This window comes from Otolemur garnettii, unplaced genomic scaffold (genome assembly GCF_000181295.1).
Source record: "Otolemur garnettii isolate 467f Iridium unplaced genomic scaffold, OtoGar3 scaffold00074, whole genome shotgun sequence".
NCBI lineage: Eukaryota > Metazoa > Chordata > Mammalia > Primates > Galagidae > Otolemur > Otolemur garnettii.
Window position 1 is genome coordinate 131,451 of NW_003852469.1, and position 16,309 is coordinate 147,759.

The following is a 16,309-nucleotide window of genomic DNA, read 5'->3' on the forward strand; positions in this document are numbered from 1 at the left end:
CGCACCACACATGCGTGTCAGTACAGTGGGCCACGCGCACCACACGTGCGTGTCAGTACACTGGCCCACGCGCACCACACGTGCATATCAATACAGTGGCCCACATGCACCACACGTGCATATCAGTGCACTGGCCCACGCGTACCACACGTGCGTATCAGTACAGTGGCCCACACACACCACACGTGCGTATCAGTACAGTGGCCCTAGCTTCTCATGGTGACCAGTGTGTTACAGTCCCTTGGTTGGCCAACTTGCAGATTCTGCTGTATTTGTATTTTACCCTTTGTCCTAAAGAAGGAATGAACAATAATCCAGCATTTACAGGGTTATTATCTTTCTGTATATTGGGGGGGCAGTAACAGAGGTCACTGTAGTACTGACTAGCTATATTAACGTATAAGAGAATTTGAAATACCCTAGAGCTATGTTAGAATGGACTTGAGTTATGGTAATCATCAAATAAGACAACTGAAAATCTAAGAACTTGATATTCAAATTCTTTTCCCCTCATTGCTGCTGTTGATTAATTGGAGAATTTGTTTTATAAGCCTATATTAATTATTGGATTTTGAAGTGAAATAGTTCATAAAATTCATTAATAATATGTACCCTGCGACTGTTTAGTTATGAAACTTAGTGGTCCTTTATAGAATGCCTTCATTGTTCATTTTTAGGTTAATTTTGGTCTGCTTTTCAGGAGACCTTTTTTTAAAACACCCAGTCAAAGCTACATTCTCAAGTGTATCAAATTCCACGCATACACCATCTGTCACATTCCCGTGCCATCACACAGGGGGTTTGCAACCTGTGCATTTTTATAAATCACTGATGAGTCAGAAGTATTTATGGGAATTGATCCAAAACTTTACCATGATGCAAGGAAAACAGTACAGCAGCTAAAAGGAGTCTTAAGGAAAGTCTGTTATCACAAGAGTCCAGGAATATTAGAGACTTCTACAAACAGAGAATCCGGGTGTCCAGTTTCTGGGAGTCTGTGCTGATTGCACCCTTCATGGGCTGCTCTCTCCCTTTGTTAAAAAGAGTCAAATGGGAGTATGTTATGTGTTTTGAGGTCTTTGACCAGAGAAATTACTGAGGACTTGCTCAAAATACTTATTATTGTACTCTTAATTGTAAAAATTTAATATATTCATTTAGGTAATAAACTGATGGGTTTTTCTTTCTTTTTTTTTTAGTCAGTTCTTCTAAAAAAGAAGCTTGAGGAACATCTGTAAGTACAAAAGCTGCTGAGGCTCTTCTTCTGTTGTGGTTGGCAGTGCTTTATGTCAGGTGGTGCAGAGCGCCTGGGCGCTGGCACAGGTGGTCTGGAAGATGCAGAGATCACAGTGCATATTCATAGTGTCTGTCTCTGCCCAGGCCCTCGGTTTAGAACAGGGGCTGCTTCACAAATGTTTTCTCATGTGAGACTCCAGGGTTCCCCAGACTAGCACCGTAGGGGGTGTAACTCACAGCAAACTTAAACTGCTGGGTTCAAGCAATCCTCTTGCCTTAGCTTCCCAAGTAGCTGGGATTATAGGCACCCACCACAACACTCACCTAGTCAGTGCATGAATTGCTAGCCTGTTAGTGTTACTATGTTACACTGGCCTAACCCAGACATCCTCAGTCCCACAGAGATCACTTTGATTATGTTACTACCATCAGAAGGAAATTCTCTTGCCTCGCAGTTTGTCTCATGCAATTCAGTTTGGGGTGTTTTTTGTTTTTATTTTTACCATGGAAGACGTGAAATACTCCTAGCGACTGAGATTTGCTAGAAAGTCTCAACAGTGGGCAGGATCTTACTGTCCTAGAAGAACAGAAAACGTCACCTCGCCTCTGTGAGATTATCCACAGTGAGAACTTAGTGCTAAATCTTGTCCCTTTCCCCCTATCTCCCAGTCTTTCATGGCAAAGGATCGAATACCTGTCACTTGGTAAAACTACTTTCTGACCATTGTTCTGTGCTCGGTCATTTACGTGGTAAAAATTTCCATCAGAACGGATTTATTAGTGTAGATGGAAGCTGGATTAGTTTCTTGTTGCAGCCAAAACAAATTACCCCAAAGCATAAGTGACTCATGACAACCAATTTCTCTCATAGTTCTGGAGGCTGCAAGTCTGGTGTTGGCAGGTTGGTTCCTTCTTGAGGTTCTAGGAAGAGTGTGCCCCTCTCCCAGCTTCTGGTGGCTGCACAGTTCTTGGTGTTCATCAGGTTGTGGTCCTGTCACTTTCTCTTCTGTCTGTGTCTTCACATGGCCTTCTTAAAAGGACATCCGTCATTGGATGTAGAGCCCACCCGATGGCCTCATCTTAGCTAAGAACATCTACAAAGACCCAATTTTCAAAACATGTCACACCCATGCATCCTAGGGATTAGAATTTCAGTTTATCTTTTGGGGAGATACAGTTCAGCCCACGACAAGGCCCATAGACGTCTCAGAAGATGATGAGTCTTGGCCGGCACAGTGGCTCACGCCTGTAATCCCAGCACTCTGGGCAGCTGAGGTAGGTGCATTGCTTGAGCTCAGGAGTTTGACCAGCCTGAGCAAGAGCAAGACCCCATCTCTACTAAAAAGAGAAAAACTAGCCAGGCACTGTGATGGGCACCTATAGTCCCAGCTACTCAGGAGCTGAGGCAAGAGGATCACTTGAGTACAAGAGTTTGAGGTTGCAATGAGCTATGACACTCTAGCCAGGACAACAGAGTGAGACTCTTGTTTCAAAAAAAGAAAAAAAAAAAGTAGTCAGCCTCATACAAATTTAAAACTATAGTAGAGATCATTTTACACACACCAAACTGGTAAATATTTTTTAAATCTTGCCTGCAAAGGATTGCTAAAGCTGTTGAGCAGTGGTAAGTCTTGTCCAGCACTGGTCAGTGTATACATCAGTTTACTTGGTGAACTTGAACATGCATATCTGAGGGTTGTCTGTTAAGTATCTGTCCAGCTATACAGTGTCAAAAATAGTATTAACTATGTCTGGATGCCTTCCGGAAACCCTTGTGTTCTGTGACCTCTCAGTTAGATTCCGAGAGAGATTGTTGTTCCTGTGTACCAGAGACATGTAGAAGAACATTGTCTGTAATCACAGAAAAGGAGAAACAACACAAATGTCTACCACTGGGAAGGGGCTAGAATGAAGTACATTCAAACAGTAGTGCACCCTGCAGGGGGGAGAATGTGCACACTAGAGCCAACACATCAGCTTAGGTCAGTGTCAAGAACATTGATGTTTAGTGCAAGGTGCAAATATAACATGTAATGATTAACGTATAAAGTAAAAATCGGACAAGATTAGGCAAGATATTATTCAGGAATAACACAAAGATAGTAAAACTATCATGAAAATCATGAGAATAATTAAAATTTGGTAATTTGGTTACCTTAGGGAAGGGAATAGACACACACACAACTTCCAAGTTTTGGGGATAATTTCTGTTTCTAAGCTTAGTGGCAATTCACTGGGCTTTGTTTTCATTCTTTTTTTTTTTTTTTTTGAGACAGAGTTTCACTCTGTCAGTCTGGGTAGAGTGCTATGGTGTCATGATAGCTCACAGCAACCTTAAACTCCTGGGCTCAAGTGATCCTCCTGCCCTAGCCTCCCAAGTAGCTGGGACTACGGACACCCACCACCACACCTGGATAGTTTTTCTATTTTTAGTAGAGATGGGGTCTTACTCTTGCTCAGGCTGGTCTCTAAGTCCTGAGCTCAAGCAATCCACCCACCTTGGCCTCCCAGAATGCTGGGATTACAGGCATGAACCACCACACCCAGCCTGTTAATTCTAATTTTTAGAACTTCACTTTTTTGCAACAGAGGTTGCAAAATTGTAAAACCTCTGCAAAGTTTTAAACTTAATTTTTACAATATCATATTCCTAGCAAAACTAAAGGTATGTATTCCTTGTTATGCAGGTTTACATCAAACAAAGCAGAAGTGTTTGTCTTTCGTTTTTTTACTTCTTTTTAAAATACATTCATTTTTTACTTCTTTTTAAAATACATTTACTTCTTTTTAAAATACGTTTTAATATATATATTAAATATATATTTATATTATGTTAGCTTAGTCTTTTCATCTTTAGTTGATAGCCCTTGTGTGCACTGCACGCGTAACCCAAGTATAAAGAGCTCAGGTCTTTAATTTGAGGTGGGAAGTGTTGGTGGCAGCAGCAGGTGACGCGGGGCTGTGTCTTATTGCAGAGAGAAGCTGCACGAGGCCAACAACGAACTGCAGAAGAAGCGGGCCATCCTCGAGGACCTGGAGCCCAGGTTCACCCACAGCTGTGAGTGCCTGAGGAAGGAGCGGAGATCCAAAATGGCTAACCGTGCACTGCCCTAACGACAATGCGTTTAGAGAAAAGTTTACTACCCTAACGATAATGCGTTTAGAGAAAAGTTTACTACCCTAACGGCAATGCGTTTAGAGAAAAGTTTTCTTTTAAGAAATAGGCCCCTTGGCTCTGGGCCTGTAGCACAGTGGTTACGGTGCCAGCCACATACACCAAGGCTGGTGGGTTTGAACCCGGTCCCGGCCTGCTAAACGACAACAACAGCAATAACGACAACAAAAAAAATAGCCAGGCGACGGGTGGCTCAAAGGAGTAGGGTGCCGGCCCCATATACCAGAGGTGGCAGGTTTAAACCTGGCCCCGGCCAAAAACTGCAAAACAAAAAAATAGCCAGGCGTCGTGGTGGGCACCTGGAGTCCCAACTGCTTGGGAGGCTGAGGCAAGAGAATCACGTAAGCCCAAGAGTTTGAGGTTGCTGTGAGCTGTGACGGCTCAGCACTCTACCCAGGGTGACATAGTGAGACTTTGTCTCAAGAAAAAAAAAAAAGAAATAGGCCCTGGTGCATGTTCTAGCAATTAAATAACTTACCTTATTTACAGAAAGAGTATATAATCATCTTTATGTCCTAACTTTCTAATTATACTTATGGGCAGGGTACTGTGGCTCATGCCTGTAATCCTAGCACTCTGGGAGTTGAGGTAGTTAGCACCTTTGAGGTTAGGAGTTTGAGACCAGCTTGAGCAAGAGTGAGACCCCATCTACACTAAAAATAGAAAAACTAGCCAGGGATTGTGCTGGGTGCCTGTAGTCCCAGCTACTCAGGAGGCTGAGACAGGAGACTCCTAAATCCAGGAATATGAGGTTACTGTGAGCTATGAGACCACAGCACTGTAGCCTGGAGCAACAGTGAGACTCTGTCTCAAAAAATAAATAAATAAAAATACTTATACATATAAATTTTTCCGCAACTGTGAATTCCAATGAATATTATATGAAGTTAGATATTTTCATATTGTAGTTAACATATTTAAGTCAGTCAAACTAATACTTCCATAGACATATTTATACCTGTAGGTGACCTGACTTTGTTAATTCTTTTGTAAGGGGTGAGAGTACAAGCATTACTTTTTTATTGTGGTAAAATATACGTAACAAAACAACTATTTTAAGTATACAGCCAGTGGCACTAAGTACATTCACATTGTTGCACAGCTGTCGCTGTCACCCATTTCCAGAACTTTTTCATGATCCCGAGCTGAACCTCTATACCCATTAAACAGTAACTCTCCCTTCCTCCCTTTCCCAGGGCCCGGTCGCCCACATTCTACTTTCTGTCTCTATGAATTTGACTGTTCTAGGTAATTCATGTAACTAGAATGATATACTGGTCCTTTTGTGTCCTTCTAGTTTCACTTACGTAATATCTTCATGTTGTAGCAAGTATCAGAACTAATGCTGAGTAATAATAGTACCTCGTACATACATACTGCATTTTGTTTATCCATTCATCATCAACTGGTATTTTTAATTTATATACTCTATACTACTATGACTAATATATACAATAAAAATTGGACAGAATTTTTGTTTATAAGAAAAGCTTTCTGTAAAAAAAAAAATTATAAATTAGGTTTTGGTTATTTGTTTTCCTTGCCTGTTTTTACAGCTGGGGTCTCACTTTCCTGCACAGGCTGGAGTGCAGTGGCTCAGTCATAGGGCACTGCAGCCTCCCGCTCCTGGGTTCAAGCAGTTCTCCTGCCTCAGCCTTCCAAGCAGCTGGGACTACAGGCACCACAGGCACCACATCCAGCTATGAATTGATGTTTAAAAAAGAAGATTGTGTATACAGTCTCTCCAAGCTTTTAACTATTTATCAATAGTCAGTTGAAATAAATTTAAAGTTGTTATGATCCAAAAATATTTTCTTTACTATGTCTTTTCTACAGCCTTAAAAATCGAAGAATTACAAGAAGCTTTACGGAAGAAAGAAGAAGAAATGAAGCAAATGGAAGAACGATATAAAAAATACTTAGAGAAAGCCAAAAGTGTAAGTAAGAATCTGTGGCTGTCTCCCTCCACTTGGTGACTGTGTCCCGCAGTCTGGGATTGTGGTGCGAGTGCAGTGCGGTGAGTTTCACACAGGGAGAAACAGATCTTGTAAAACATGTCAAGAGCCTGTGCGAGAAACAGTGATGGAAATTGGTCACTGTGCAGATCACTTCCTAATTACCAGGAGGACGTAGCCCTGACATAGGAGACAAACGACAGGTACCACCATAGGCAGTCTCCAAAGTCAGCAGCACCATCCTTGCCCCCCATGGAGTATCACTGTAGGGAACAATCAGCCTGATGCCAGGCACTTCCAGTTCACAGGGAAAATGAGGCTTATGGGAACAAGTTAAATAACACCTTCAGGAAACCACCAGGTAAATCCAAGCTTTGGGATAAAAGTCCTTGCTGTGAAACACGAAGTAGGCAGTGGCACATGGGAGAGCCGCACCTGATCTGCAACGCAGGGGGTTCACCTCCGTGTCCCGGACTGGGGCAAGAGGAAGTCACGGACCAAATAGTGGTCATTCTACAGAATTGTTCCTTTCTTTATTTCTTTCTTTTCTTTTTTTTTTTTTTTACAGATTGATAATGGTATTTTAATTATGTAGGATAGTATCCTTAATCTAATATTCATGCTGAAGTATTTAAGGGTTGTGTGTCATGAAGTTTGCAAATAGCTCTAAAATAGTCCCAGAGACAAGTAACCGTGTTTGCGTGTGTAGCAATTGCTGAATCTAGATTAAAAGTAAATAGGGTTTTATTGTTCTGCCCTTTCAAGTTTTCTGCGGGCTTGGGCATTTTGATAGTTAAAAGTTTTAGGGAAAAAAGTAAAAAGACTTCCCAGAATTACTCTTGTTGACCAGCCAGAACAGGCCCAGTGCCCACACCCAGGCTGAGCTACCAGCAGAGGAGGGGGTGGGGCCCCTCGAGGGGCTTGACCACTGAGGACCATTCCCTGAGGCACACACCTGTTGAGAGGTGAGGTTGCCGACCTGATCAGAGGAAAGGGAAGGGGTGGAGAGCTGCCGGTACTGCCTGCTGGACGGCCATGTGTGGCTTAGCTATGGGAATGTTATGAAATGCAGCAGGGGGCAGCTCTGTTGTGGTGCAGACAGAGCGTCCTTCCGTAAGCCTGGAGGGCGCAGTCCTCTGCACATCTGGGCCATGTGCTGTGGCCACTTCTCCTGGGCTACAAACTCCTGGGGCACATGACTGTACTGAATAGTGCAGGGAAGTTATACCACAATGGTAACTATTCATGTGCTAGGACTATTTCAGCTCCGTTAATCTCAAGAAACCACCATCACACACGTGGTCCATTGTTAACTCAAACATCATTATGTAGCACATGACTGTATTTATTAATTTTAGCCAGAATCACTTCTTATAATTGATTCTTTTATATAATTAAAAAGTTATAATATGTATAATCACTATGTAGCCATTAACAATTTTTTTTGTAAGTTAAAACAATTATAGCCAGGTACAGTAGCTCATGCCTGTTGCCCTAGCACTTTGGGAAGCTGAGACTTGAGGCAGGAGTTTGAGGCTAGCCAGAGCAACATAGCAAGACCTCGTCTCTACAAAAATAGAAAAATTAGAGAGGCATGGTGGTACACACCTGTACTCTTAGCTACCTTGGAGGCTGAGGAAGGAAGATGGATTAAGCCCAGAAGTTAGAGGTTACAGTGAGCTGTGATGACACCATTGCACTCTATCCCAGGCAACAGAGCCAGATCCTGTTTTGAGGAAAAAAGTTACAACAATTAATATTATTTCATGCATTCACTTGCAAAGTACTATTAGAAGATAGCCTTTGATTTCTGCAAGCTTATCATTGATTTAAAAATATATGTATATATAGTAATTGCTTTCTTAGATGTTGTATCTTTTAAGATCAAAACCTTTTAAATGTTTCTATATTATATTTGCAGGTTATCCGTACTTTAGACCCTAAGCAGAATCAAGGAGCAGCACCGGAAATCCAGGCTCTTAAAAATCAGCTCCAGGAACGGGACCGGCTGTTCCACTCCCTGGAGGTAGTCTGCTTACTGTGCAATACGGCATCCGGGTTTGGGTCTTTATTCTCTGGGATCTTTGCAGTGCAGCTGTGTCCACGATTTAGACAGCTAATTATAATTGTTTTATTTATGTTGAGTTATTTTATATCTTTTCATATTTACATGTGCTTGCTTTTCAGAAAGAATATGAGAAAACAAAGAGTCAGAGAGAAATGGAGGAGAAATATATTGTTAGCGCCTGGTACAATATGGTAAGAGAACAGCACTTCAGAACATGATCCAGGGTGCCATGACTGCGTAATGCGTGTGGTACTTCCTTTACTCCAGAAGAAATTCTACCCAGTGGATCTGAAAGTAATTGCTATCCTAACATACACTAACAGAACCTAATACTGCACCCAAACAGGGCTAGAGCATTTGACAACAGCACCCTTTCTACAGGGCAGAAAGATAAATGTAAGCTTAATCTCTGTCCCTCAGAACCGTTGATTGTGAGAGAAAAGGACATTAATAATACCTCAACACGGCTGCGGTAGCTTTTATTTTGTGGGACTATTTCGGTGCTTCTGTAGGATGGTACTTAGATGGAGGGTAGTTTAATTCCCTCTTGGGGTTTGGAAACTGTTCACAGTGGCAGACCCTGAGCTCTTGGAGGTTTTGAAATGGAAAGTCCCAAAACACACGCAAAAAATCTGATGCTCATCACGATTCTGGTCTCCGTACGAATAGTTAGGGATTTAAAGAATGTAGCAGTATTTTCAATATTTTCCCCCTAGACTTTCCGTCTTCCTTACTCTGTTGCTCTTCCCCAGTAAAACACTTCTTCTGCCTTTCCTTTCCTTTCCCGTTCCCTTCCCTTCCCTTCCCTGTAATCCTCGCACCTGGGAGGCCAAGACTAGAGGCCAGGGAAGTTTCCTTTCCCCTTCCCCTCTCCCTCCGCCTCCCCCTTTTCTTCTCACTCTGTCACCCAGGCTCTAGCTGTGGCCTCAGCCTAGCTCACAGCAACCTCAAACTCCTGGGCTCGCGTGATCCTCCTTCCTCAGCCTCCCGAGTAGCTGGAACTACACCCAAGCATTACAGCACCTGGTTAATTTTTTTTTTTTTTAATTTTTAGTAAAGATTTTTCTGTTTTTTGTAGAGATGGGATCTCACTCTTGCTCAGGCAGGTCTTAAATTCCTGAGCTCAAGCCATCCACCTGCCCCCACCTCCCAGAGAGCTGGGGTTACAGGGGTAAGCTACCCGCCCAACCTTCCTCACCTTTTCAAAATGTTAGTTGTCTGGGACAGAAAACCCGTCCGGGTTCTTTTCATCATCCCCCTCTGACCCCATTGCTCTGTGGTTGGCATGGGTCATGGTTTCTGTTTTACAGTTGTAATTGATTCTGCCTCCTGTCCCTGGCCTCCTGATAATGTGATTTGGTCTTTGTCAAATTCATGACATATCCACATTTATATTTGTCTTGGTCAAACTATTTAAGATTTTTATCACAATTTTTAAAATCAAAAAAGGAAATCATATTGGGTTTAAGATACTATTATCGTTAACAAATGTAGATTTCTTTTTTTTTTTTTTTGAGACAGAGCCTCAAGCTGTCCCCCTGGGTAGAGTGCCATGGCATTACAGCTCACAGCAACCTCCAACTCCTGGGCTCAAGCGAGTCTCCTGCCTCCGCCTCCCAAGTAGCTGGGACCACAGGCGCCTGCCACAACGCCCGGCTATTTTTGGGTTGCAGCCGTCATAGTTGTTTGGTGGGCCCGGGCTGGGGATTTGAACCCGCCACCTTAGGTGTACGTGGCTGGTGCCTTAGCCAGTTGAGCTATAGGCGCCGAGCCAACAAATGTAGATTTCTTAAAAACTACATTTAACGGTAGAAAAGAAGACCGTACTTAAGGAAGTTCCGGGAGTGGGTCCCGACTCTGAGCTACTCTTCTCTTCTTTGTCCTCCATGCTGCTGACCTGGGCACCTTCATTTCAGTCCTCTTGGTCATTTCCTATTCCTGATTGGCTTTTATGACTTCACATATCATGTTTCTTATGGAGCCAGATGTATTGATTCTGTGACATGGTAGTAGAGAATGGACTAATTTTCACCTCTTCAGAGTGAAGGAAGAACTCCCGGTAGACTCATACAAGTTATGTTCTGATAAGAAAACCCATGACCGTACGCAGTTCTGCATCTCAGCTGACTTGAGTGAGAATGAAGATGATTAGTCCTGGGCAGGGGATTAGGTAGCTCAGAGAATGGCCTTGCACGGGTGAAGAATTTAAATAAAATTGTTTGAAATGTGAGAGTAAAAAATTAGAATACTTTAAATCAAATAGTTTTTAATATATGTAGCCTAATTAGTGAGTTAAAGATTACCAATAGATATTTGACAATTTTATTCAAACCTTAAATGTTTTAATTTCAAACTGAGTTAAAAATTTGTTCTAGGGCTAGGTGTGGTGGCTCATGACTGTAATCCTAGCCCTCTGGGACGCTGAGGCGGGTGGATTGCCTGAGCGCAGGAGTTCAAGACCAGCCTGAGCCAGAGTGAGGCCCTATCTGTAAAAATAGTCAGGTGTTGTGGTGGGCACCTGTAGTCCCAGCTACTCCGGAGGCTGAGGCAAGAGGATCACTTGAACGTTCCCAAGAGTTTGAGGTTGCTGTGAGCTGTGACGCCATGGCACTCTACCCAGGGCAACAGAAAGTGACTGTGTCTCAAAAAACAAAGCAAACCATGTTCTAGATTTTTCTCATTTGGAAAAGGTAGTGTATGTGAAGATATATTGATACACTGAAATTATATTAGGAGTGCAGAGCCATTGCCTGTGTTTTCTCTAGAAACTACCGAGTGATGGGAAGATGTGTCTTCTCAGCTTCTCTTTCCTTGCACATTGCTCATTTCATGCCAGGAAAGCTGTGTTTCTTTCTTTCTTTTTTTTTTTTTTTGCAATTTTTGGCTGGGGCTGGGTTTGAACCCGCCACCTCTGGTACTTGGAGCCCGTGCCCTACTCCTCTGAGCCACAGGCACCACCCCAGAGCTGTGTCTCTTCCGCAGCGTGGCTTCTCCCTCTCACTGTGCTCTTGCTTCTCTCCTTGCTGCAACCTCCACTTGCTCCCCAGCAGTTAGCTTGCATCCAGTCTGTGGTGGGATTAAGCAGCAGCTCTCAGTTCTTGGTGTTTATCTGGCTAGAGTTCTTCTCTGGCTTACTGAACAAGTACAAAGGGCTGCCTTTCCCCTGATCTACTCATAGACTTCTGCCTTGAGGACGGTGGTGTTACTGCGCCCTTGTTGTTGTTCCTCCTGCCAGAGGGTGCCCTGAAGGTTTCCTCCCTTGCTCTGGGTCCTGCTGTTAGTAAGTGGTCCTTCTGTCTTCAAGAGAGACCCCCTGCTCTCGGTCGGGCCCTCTATTGGGCTGTCAGGAACTTTTCTTAATTTGAGAATACAAGTTCTGCCTTGAAGTGAAGAAAAACACCGTAGTGGTATGTATGTATGATACCTCGTGTGGCCTCCACCTTACGAAACAAGTTCATTTTTCTGTTGTATTCTAAATAAGCCCAGTGATTTTCACAGCCCCTGTGAATCAGCTGCTGCTAATCAATTGGAAAATCACTTTACACATTTAATTTGAAAGGGAAATGTGACTGAGTGTGGGTAATGGATTCGAAAGGTCTGTCTCCCTTATCTATTGTTTTGGTTATTGTGAAATCAGACGATTAAGCCTGAATTTTTGGCAAAAGATTTATACCTGATCATTGCAACTCAAATGCCTTTGTTAAGACTTTAATCTGTAATGAGTAGAATTAATATTCCTAATTCTGCTTTTCGATGCAATGTAACAAATTCTGCATGATGAAATTTTCTTTTATCAGAGTATTGCTCACCATTTTTTCATTGATTACGCTTTTTCTTCTGTTCCAGGGAATGACTCTTCATAAAAAGGCAGCTGAAGACAGACTGGCGAGCACAGGCTCGGGGCAGTCGTTCCTGGCTCGGCAAAGGCAAGCAACCAGCACGCGGAGATCCTACCCAGGCCACGTGCAGCCCGCCACAGCGAGGTAGAGGGGTCTGGCCCCTAGACGTTAGCAGCAGCCTGCGTTCAAAGCTTACTTCTGTTACATAGAACAGCATTTCAGGAAATTCAGCCAGCTCACTTTTTGTTTCTCTTCTGTGTTAATAGTTAGTGTTTCTCATTTGAGGACTTTCTCTCTCCTGTATCTTTGTTTTAGATTCTTTGACCTTTATTTCGTAGTCCTTTCAGTTCCTTTTAATGTGCCAAAAATTTGTACATGTCCAATTAAAAATGTTGTATAATAGTGTAATACTTTTCTTTGTACGAAAACGTCCTCTTCCCCCAAAGTGTAGGCTTTGTAATGAATTAGATTTTCTGCCAATAATTGATACACAATTTATATTCCTTATTGTGCCTCTGTGTTATCATGCTTTATAAGAATGTCTTTGTTTAAAGGGAATTAATCTTTTTATGATGTATTAATCTGTGTTTCAATTGTTTTCCAAATGCACTTCAAATAACTTGCATATTTACTATATAAAATGGTTGAAGTGTTCTTTTTGCAAAGACATAAATAGATCGACAGAGGTGCTAATCAGTCCTTATTTAAAGCACCTAGTAGAACTATTTAGAGGAAAAAATGCATTTTCATATTGTTTTATAGGAAATTAAATTGTCCGAAGATTTGGAGACTATTTTTAAAACGTGAATATGTAAAATTACATAATTTCCTGCTATCTTGTTTACTGGCAGAAGTGAATGCATTGGTGAGGTAATTTGGGGGTTATAGTACAGAAGAAAAAAGTCTGGCAGTGCATTAACTTTTTTTAGTTTCTTTTGGAGTATCTTCATACCTGAGGATCGGATTCCAGCAGTGTGGCTGACGTTATGCTTTGTTTGCTCTTGGCACCTGGAGGAGCTCTCTTTCATCCACGTATTTCCAAGTTACGGGAGCCTCACCTTTTGGGCTACTTGGTGACTTAGGCCTCATTTGTTTTACTTATTTCTTAATATAAACCCTTCCATTTCTCAGTAATTTCTGACACCTAACATCTTCGTATCAGTCATTAAGTTTAGTAAGTAACTTCTTATATGTGGTATTATGACAAGTCTCTTGACTTTTTTTTCTTACGTCTATTTACTAGTCCAGGAATTCGTTACTGAGCAGATTTTCTTGGGTATTTGGTTGCTTCCAAGTGCTTGCATCCGAGGGCAGATGATAAACCACATTTATTCATGTGATGAATGTCTATCAAGTGACCCTCCTTCAGCACTTTGTGTGTGTAAGGTGCTATGTCAACGTGAAATGCCACTCATTTGACAATGAAATGCCTTCTGTCTAGCTTTCCTCATTTCTTGTGTAAGTATCTGGTCCCAAATTATATGGAAGTTTCCCTCCAGCCATCTTGCACCACAGCCCATTTGTTAAAGACAAAAAATTTCTGAAATTAGGTCAGTTTTTTTGTTTGTTTGTCTTTAGATAGGTCACGTGCTGGAGAACGTCCTTTCATGTACTTGCTGTTTGCAAGTTCAGGTTTCATTTGGTTCTGTACATTAAATACAAATAAGCAACTTTCAACCAATCTAAATATAACGAAGAATTTTCAAAAACTATATTTATGTGTTTAAGTCATTATTTTCCTTTTTTTAAATAAGGAAATGGACCTCAAAATTACTAATGTTTTTATTTGTCCTCAGAAACTGTATCTGAAGAGAAATAGAAAATATATACTCAGAAATGACTCCATGCATTGTGCTGATTTTTTTACATCAGGTGCAGAAGTCGGAGCACAGTGTGACTCTTGTCCCTGGTAAGACCATACAGCAGCGAGAGTTAGAGACCCTGGGTAGAATCAGGGCAGGGTTAGGAGGCGGCAGACTGGAGGGTTCTCACCCCGACCCTGCACAAACAGTGTAAGGATTCAGATGTTTTTAAAACAAATGAGGACATGAACACTAACCTTGGCCAAAATAAAATTGCTAGGAAATTTTATATGCAGGGTAAGATAGATAAGAACAAAAGTCTACGAACTCATTAGATGAATTCTTTAATGCCCCGTCCTCTTCTCCTACCCGCCCACCTGTTTCTTTTCTCTACATGGGTTAGAAAGATACCAAGCTTGTAGAAAGCAGTTTGACTTCTGATTTTTCTCAGCATCTGTTATATGCTCTGATTTTGTTCTTTTTATAACTTTCACTCTCCTTTATTGTTTGGTATATTATTTTCAGTACAGAGAAGCAATTCAGGTATCTAAACATTTTATGATGTTTAAAAACAAAACAAGGAACAAGCTCTTACAGAAAATGGCTTCTGAACGTGCTTTGGGTATCAGAAAGCCAAGAATAAAACTTAGCTGTAGCAGTGCAACTGTTCTTTTGCCCAGGCCAGGGATCGTGATGTTTCTATTTCTCCAGTAATGAAGAATGATTTCTCGGGAGGCTTGCGGTCATGTATGGTCTGTCTGGAGGGTCAGAGACGTCCGCGGCCTTCTGTAGATGTGAGTGATGCTGTGCTGTGTTTATAGACTCCCTGTGTGCAGTGGCTCCAGGAAGCCGCTGTGGGCTCGTGCAGTGGGGCTCGTCCCAGCAGCAGCAGTGGGGTAAAGACAGTGTTACTGTGTTAGGTCGGAGTGAGCTGTCCCCAGCTGTCCCCAGTGTCTTGTAAACATTTTGTGTTTTCCTTCTGACCAGGGTAAGAAAGCACATAATGAATAACTAAAGAATATTAAAACAGCCTTTATGTTTCACAATGTATATTTAAGTTTGTAAGAGGAAAAGAATTCAGCAAACATAGTAATTTATAACATCTGAAAGGACAATAAATTATACAATCATAGTTATTTTAAAAGAACTTTGAAAAACTCAATCACGTTTTTTTATCATTTGTCTAACTACTTGATAAGTAAGAAAAAGTCCTTAAATAAAGGACTCGTGTTCCCAAATTTATCAAGATTGATTTATTTCTATTAGATCTTAACCTGGTAAAATTGGCTCAATGATTAGGTGATTACATTATGAAAGGGTAATACTATTATCTTTAATTTTGTTGAGGTTTTATTATTTTGTTAATATAGTTGAGAGCTCAACTGTACAAAATTAAACTAAATGTTCTCTAGTCAGAAACATCAGCCTGTTGAATTCATTAGTTCTCACAAAGGAAATAACTATAGGGTGTCCTGAGGGTTGCCATACACACATAGAGAAAATGAGATTTTTTTTTTTTTTGGCCAGGGCTGGGTTTGAACCCACCACCTCCGGCATATGGGGCCGGCGCCCTACTCCTTTGAGCCACAGGCACCGTCCTAAATGTACTTTTATTGACAAAATTTTACAAAATAATTTGCAAAGTATTTCTCTATATGTTGATACATAAATATACAAAATATTAAAAACATCAATACAAGTTTGTTAATTTTCCCTATTTCTGGTGCTCTCTAAGACAGCCTGTCCCGTACCAGCTGCGCGCTGTGCAAATGGGTGAGCAGTGCGTGGTTGGCGGGTGAAAAGAAGAGTTAGGTCGGAGAAGAGGTGCATTGATCCCCCAGTCACTTTGCTCACGTCTCCGTCTCAGTAGCAGTTTGGGTATTGTTGTTGACTAGATAATGATAGGAGATAGTTTTGAGTGTCCTTGGCTCCCACACAAGCATGTGTTCTAACGATAACATCATGTCAACAACTTGAAAATCTTTATCCCTATGTAAGAATTTCTTGAAACAAAATTCTTAATTTTAAAAATTTCTGGGAACTCTCTGCATTTGGTCTTCCCTTGTCCAGATTCCAGACTCCAGGAATGTTAAAATTACCCTCAGATGGAACATGTAAGATATATCTGAAAAAGCACCCACAACCCACAGCTTGTAGAAATCGAGCCAGTTCACAGCCAGGTAGGTAAGAACAGTCTCTGATCCTCAAAGGCGAGGAAGGCCAGGATGGTGCCT

General features: G+C 41.7%; 1 protein-coding gene across 2 annotated transcripts in view; it reads left to right on the forward strand.

Annotated features, from left to right (window-relative positions):
- Positions 1 to 13,096, forward strand: part of HOOK3 (hook microtubule tethering protein 3) — an 83,452-nt gene extending 70,356 nt beyond the window's left edge. For both annotated transcript variants that reach the window (XM_023515557.1, XM_003793910.3), the window contains 6 exons: positions 1,200 to 1,234; positions 4,212 to 4,294; positions 6,248 to 6,348; positions 8,288 to 8,392; positions 8,554 to 8,625; positions 12,281 to 13,096. In XM_023515557.1, the coding sequence (XP_023371325.1) occupies positions 1,200 to 1,234; positions 4,212 to 4,294; positions 6,248 to 6,348; positions 8,288 to 8,392; positions 8,554 to 8,625; positions 12,281 to 12,421 (537 nt within the window). In that variant the 3' untranslated portion in view covers positions 12,422 to 13,096. The remainder of the gene's footprint in view (positions 1 to 1,199; positions 1,235 to 4,211; positions 4,295 to 6,247; positions 6,349 to 8,287; positions 8,393 to 8,553; positions 8,626 to 12,280) is intronic.
- Positions 13,097 to 16,309: the final 3,213 nt, after the last annotated feature.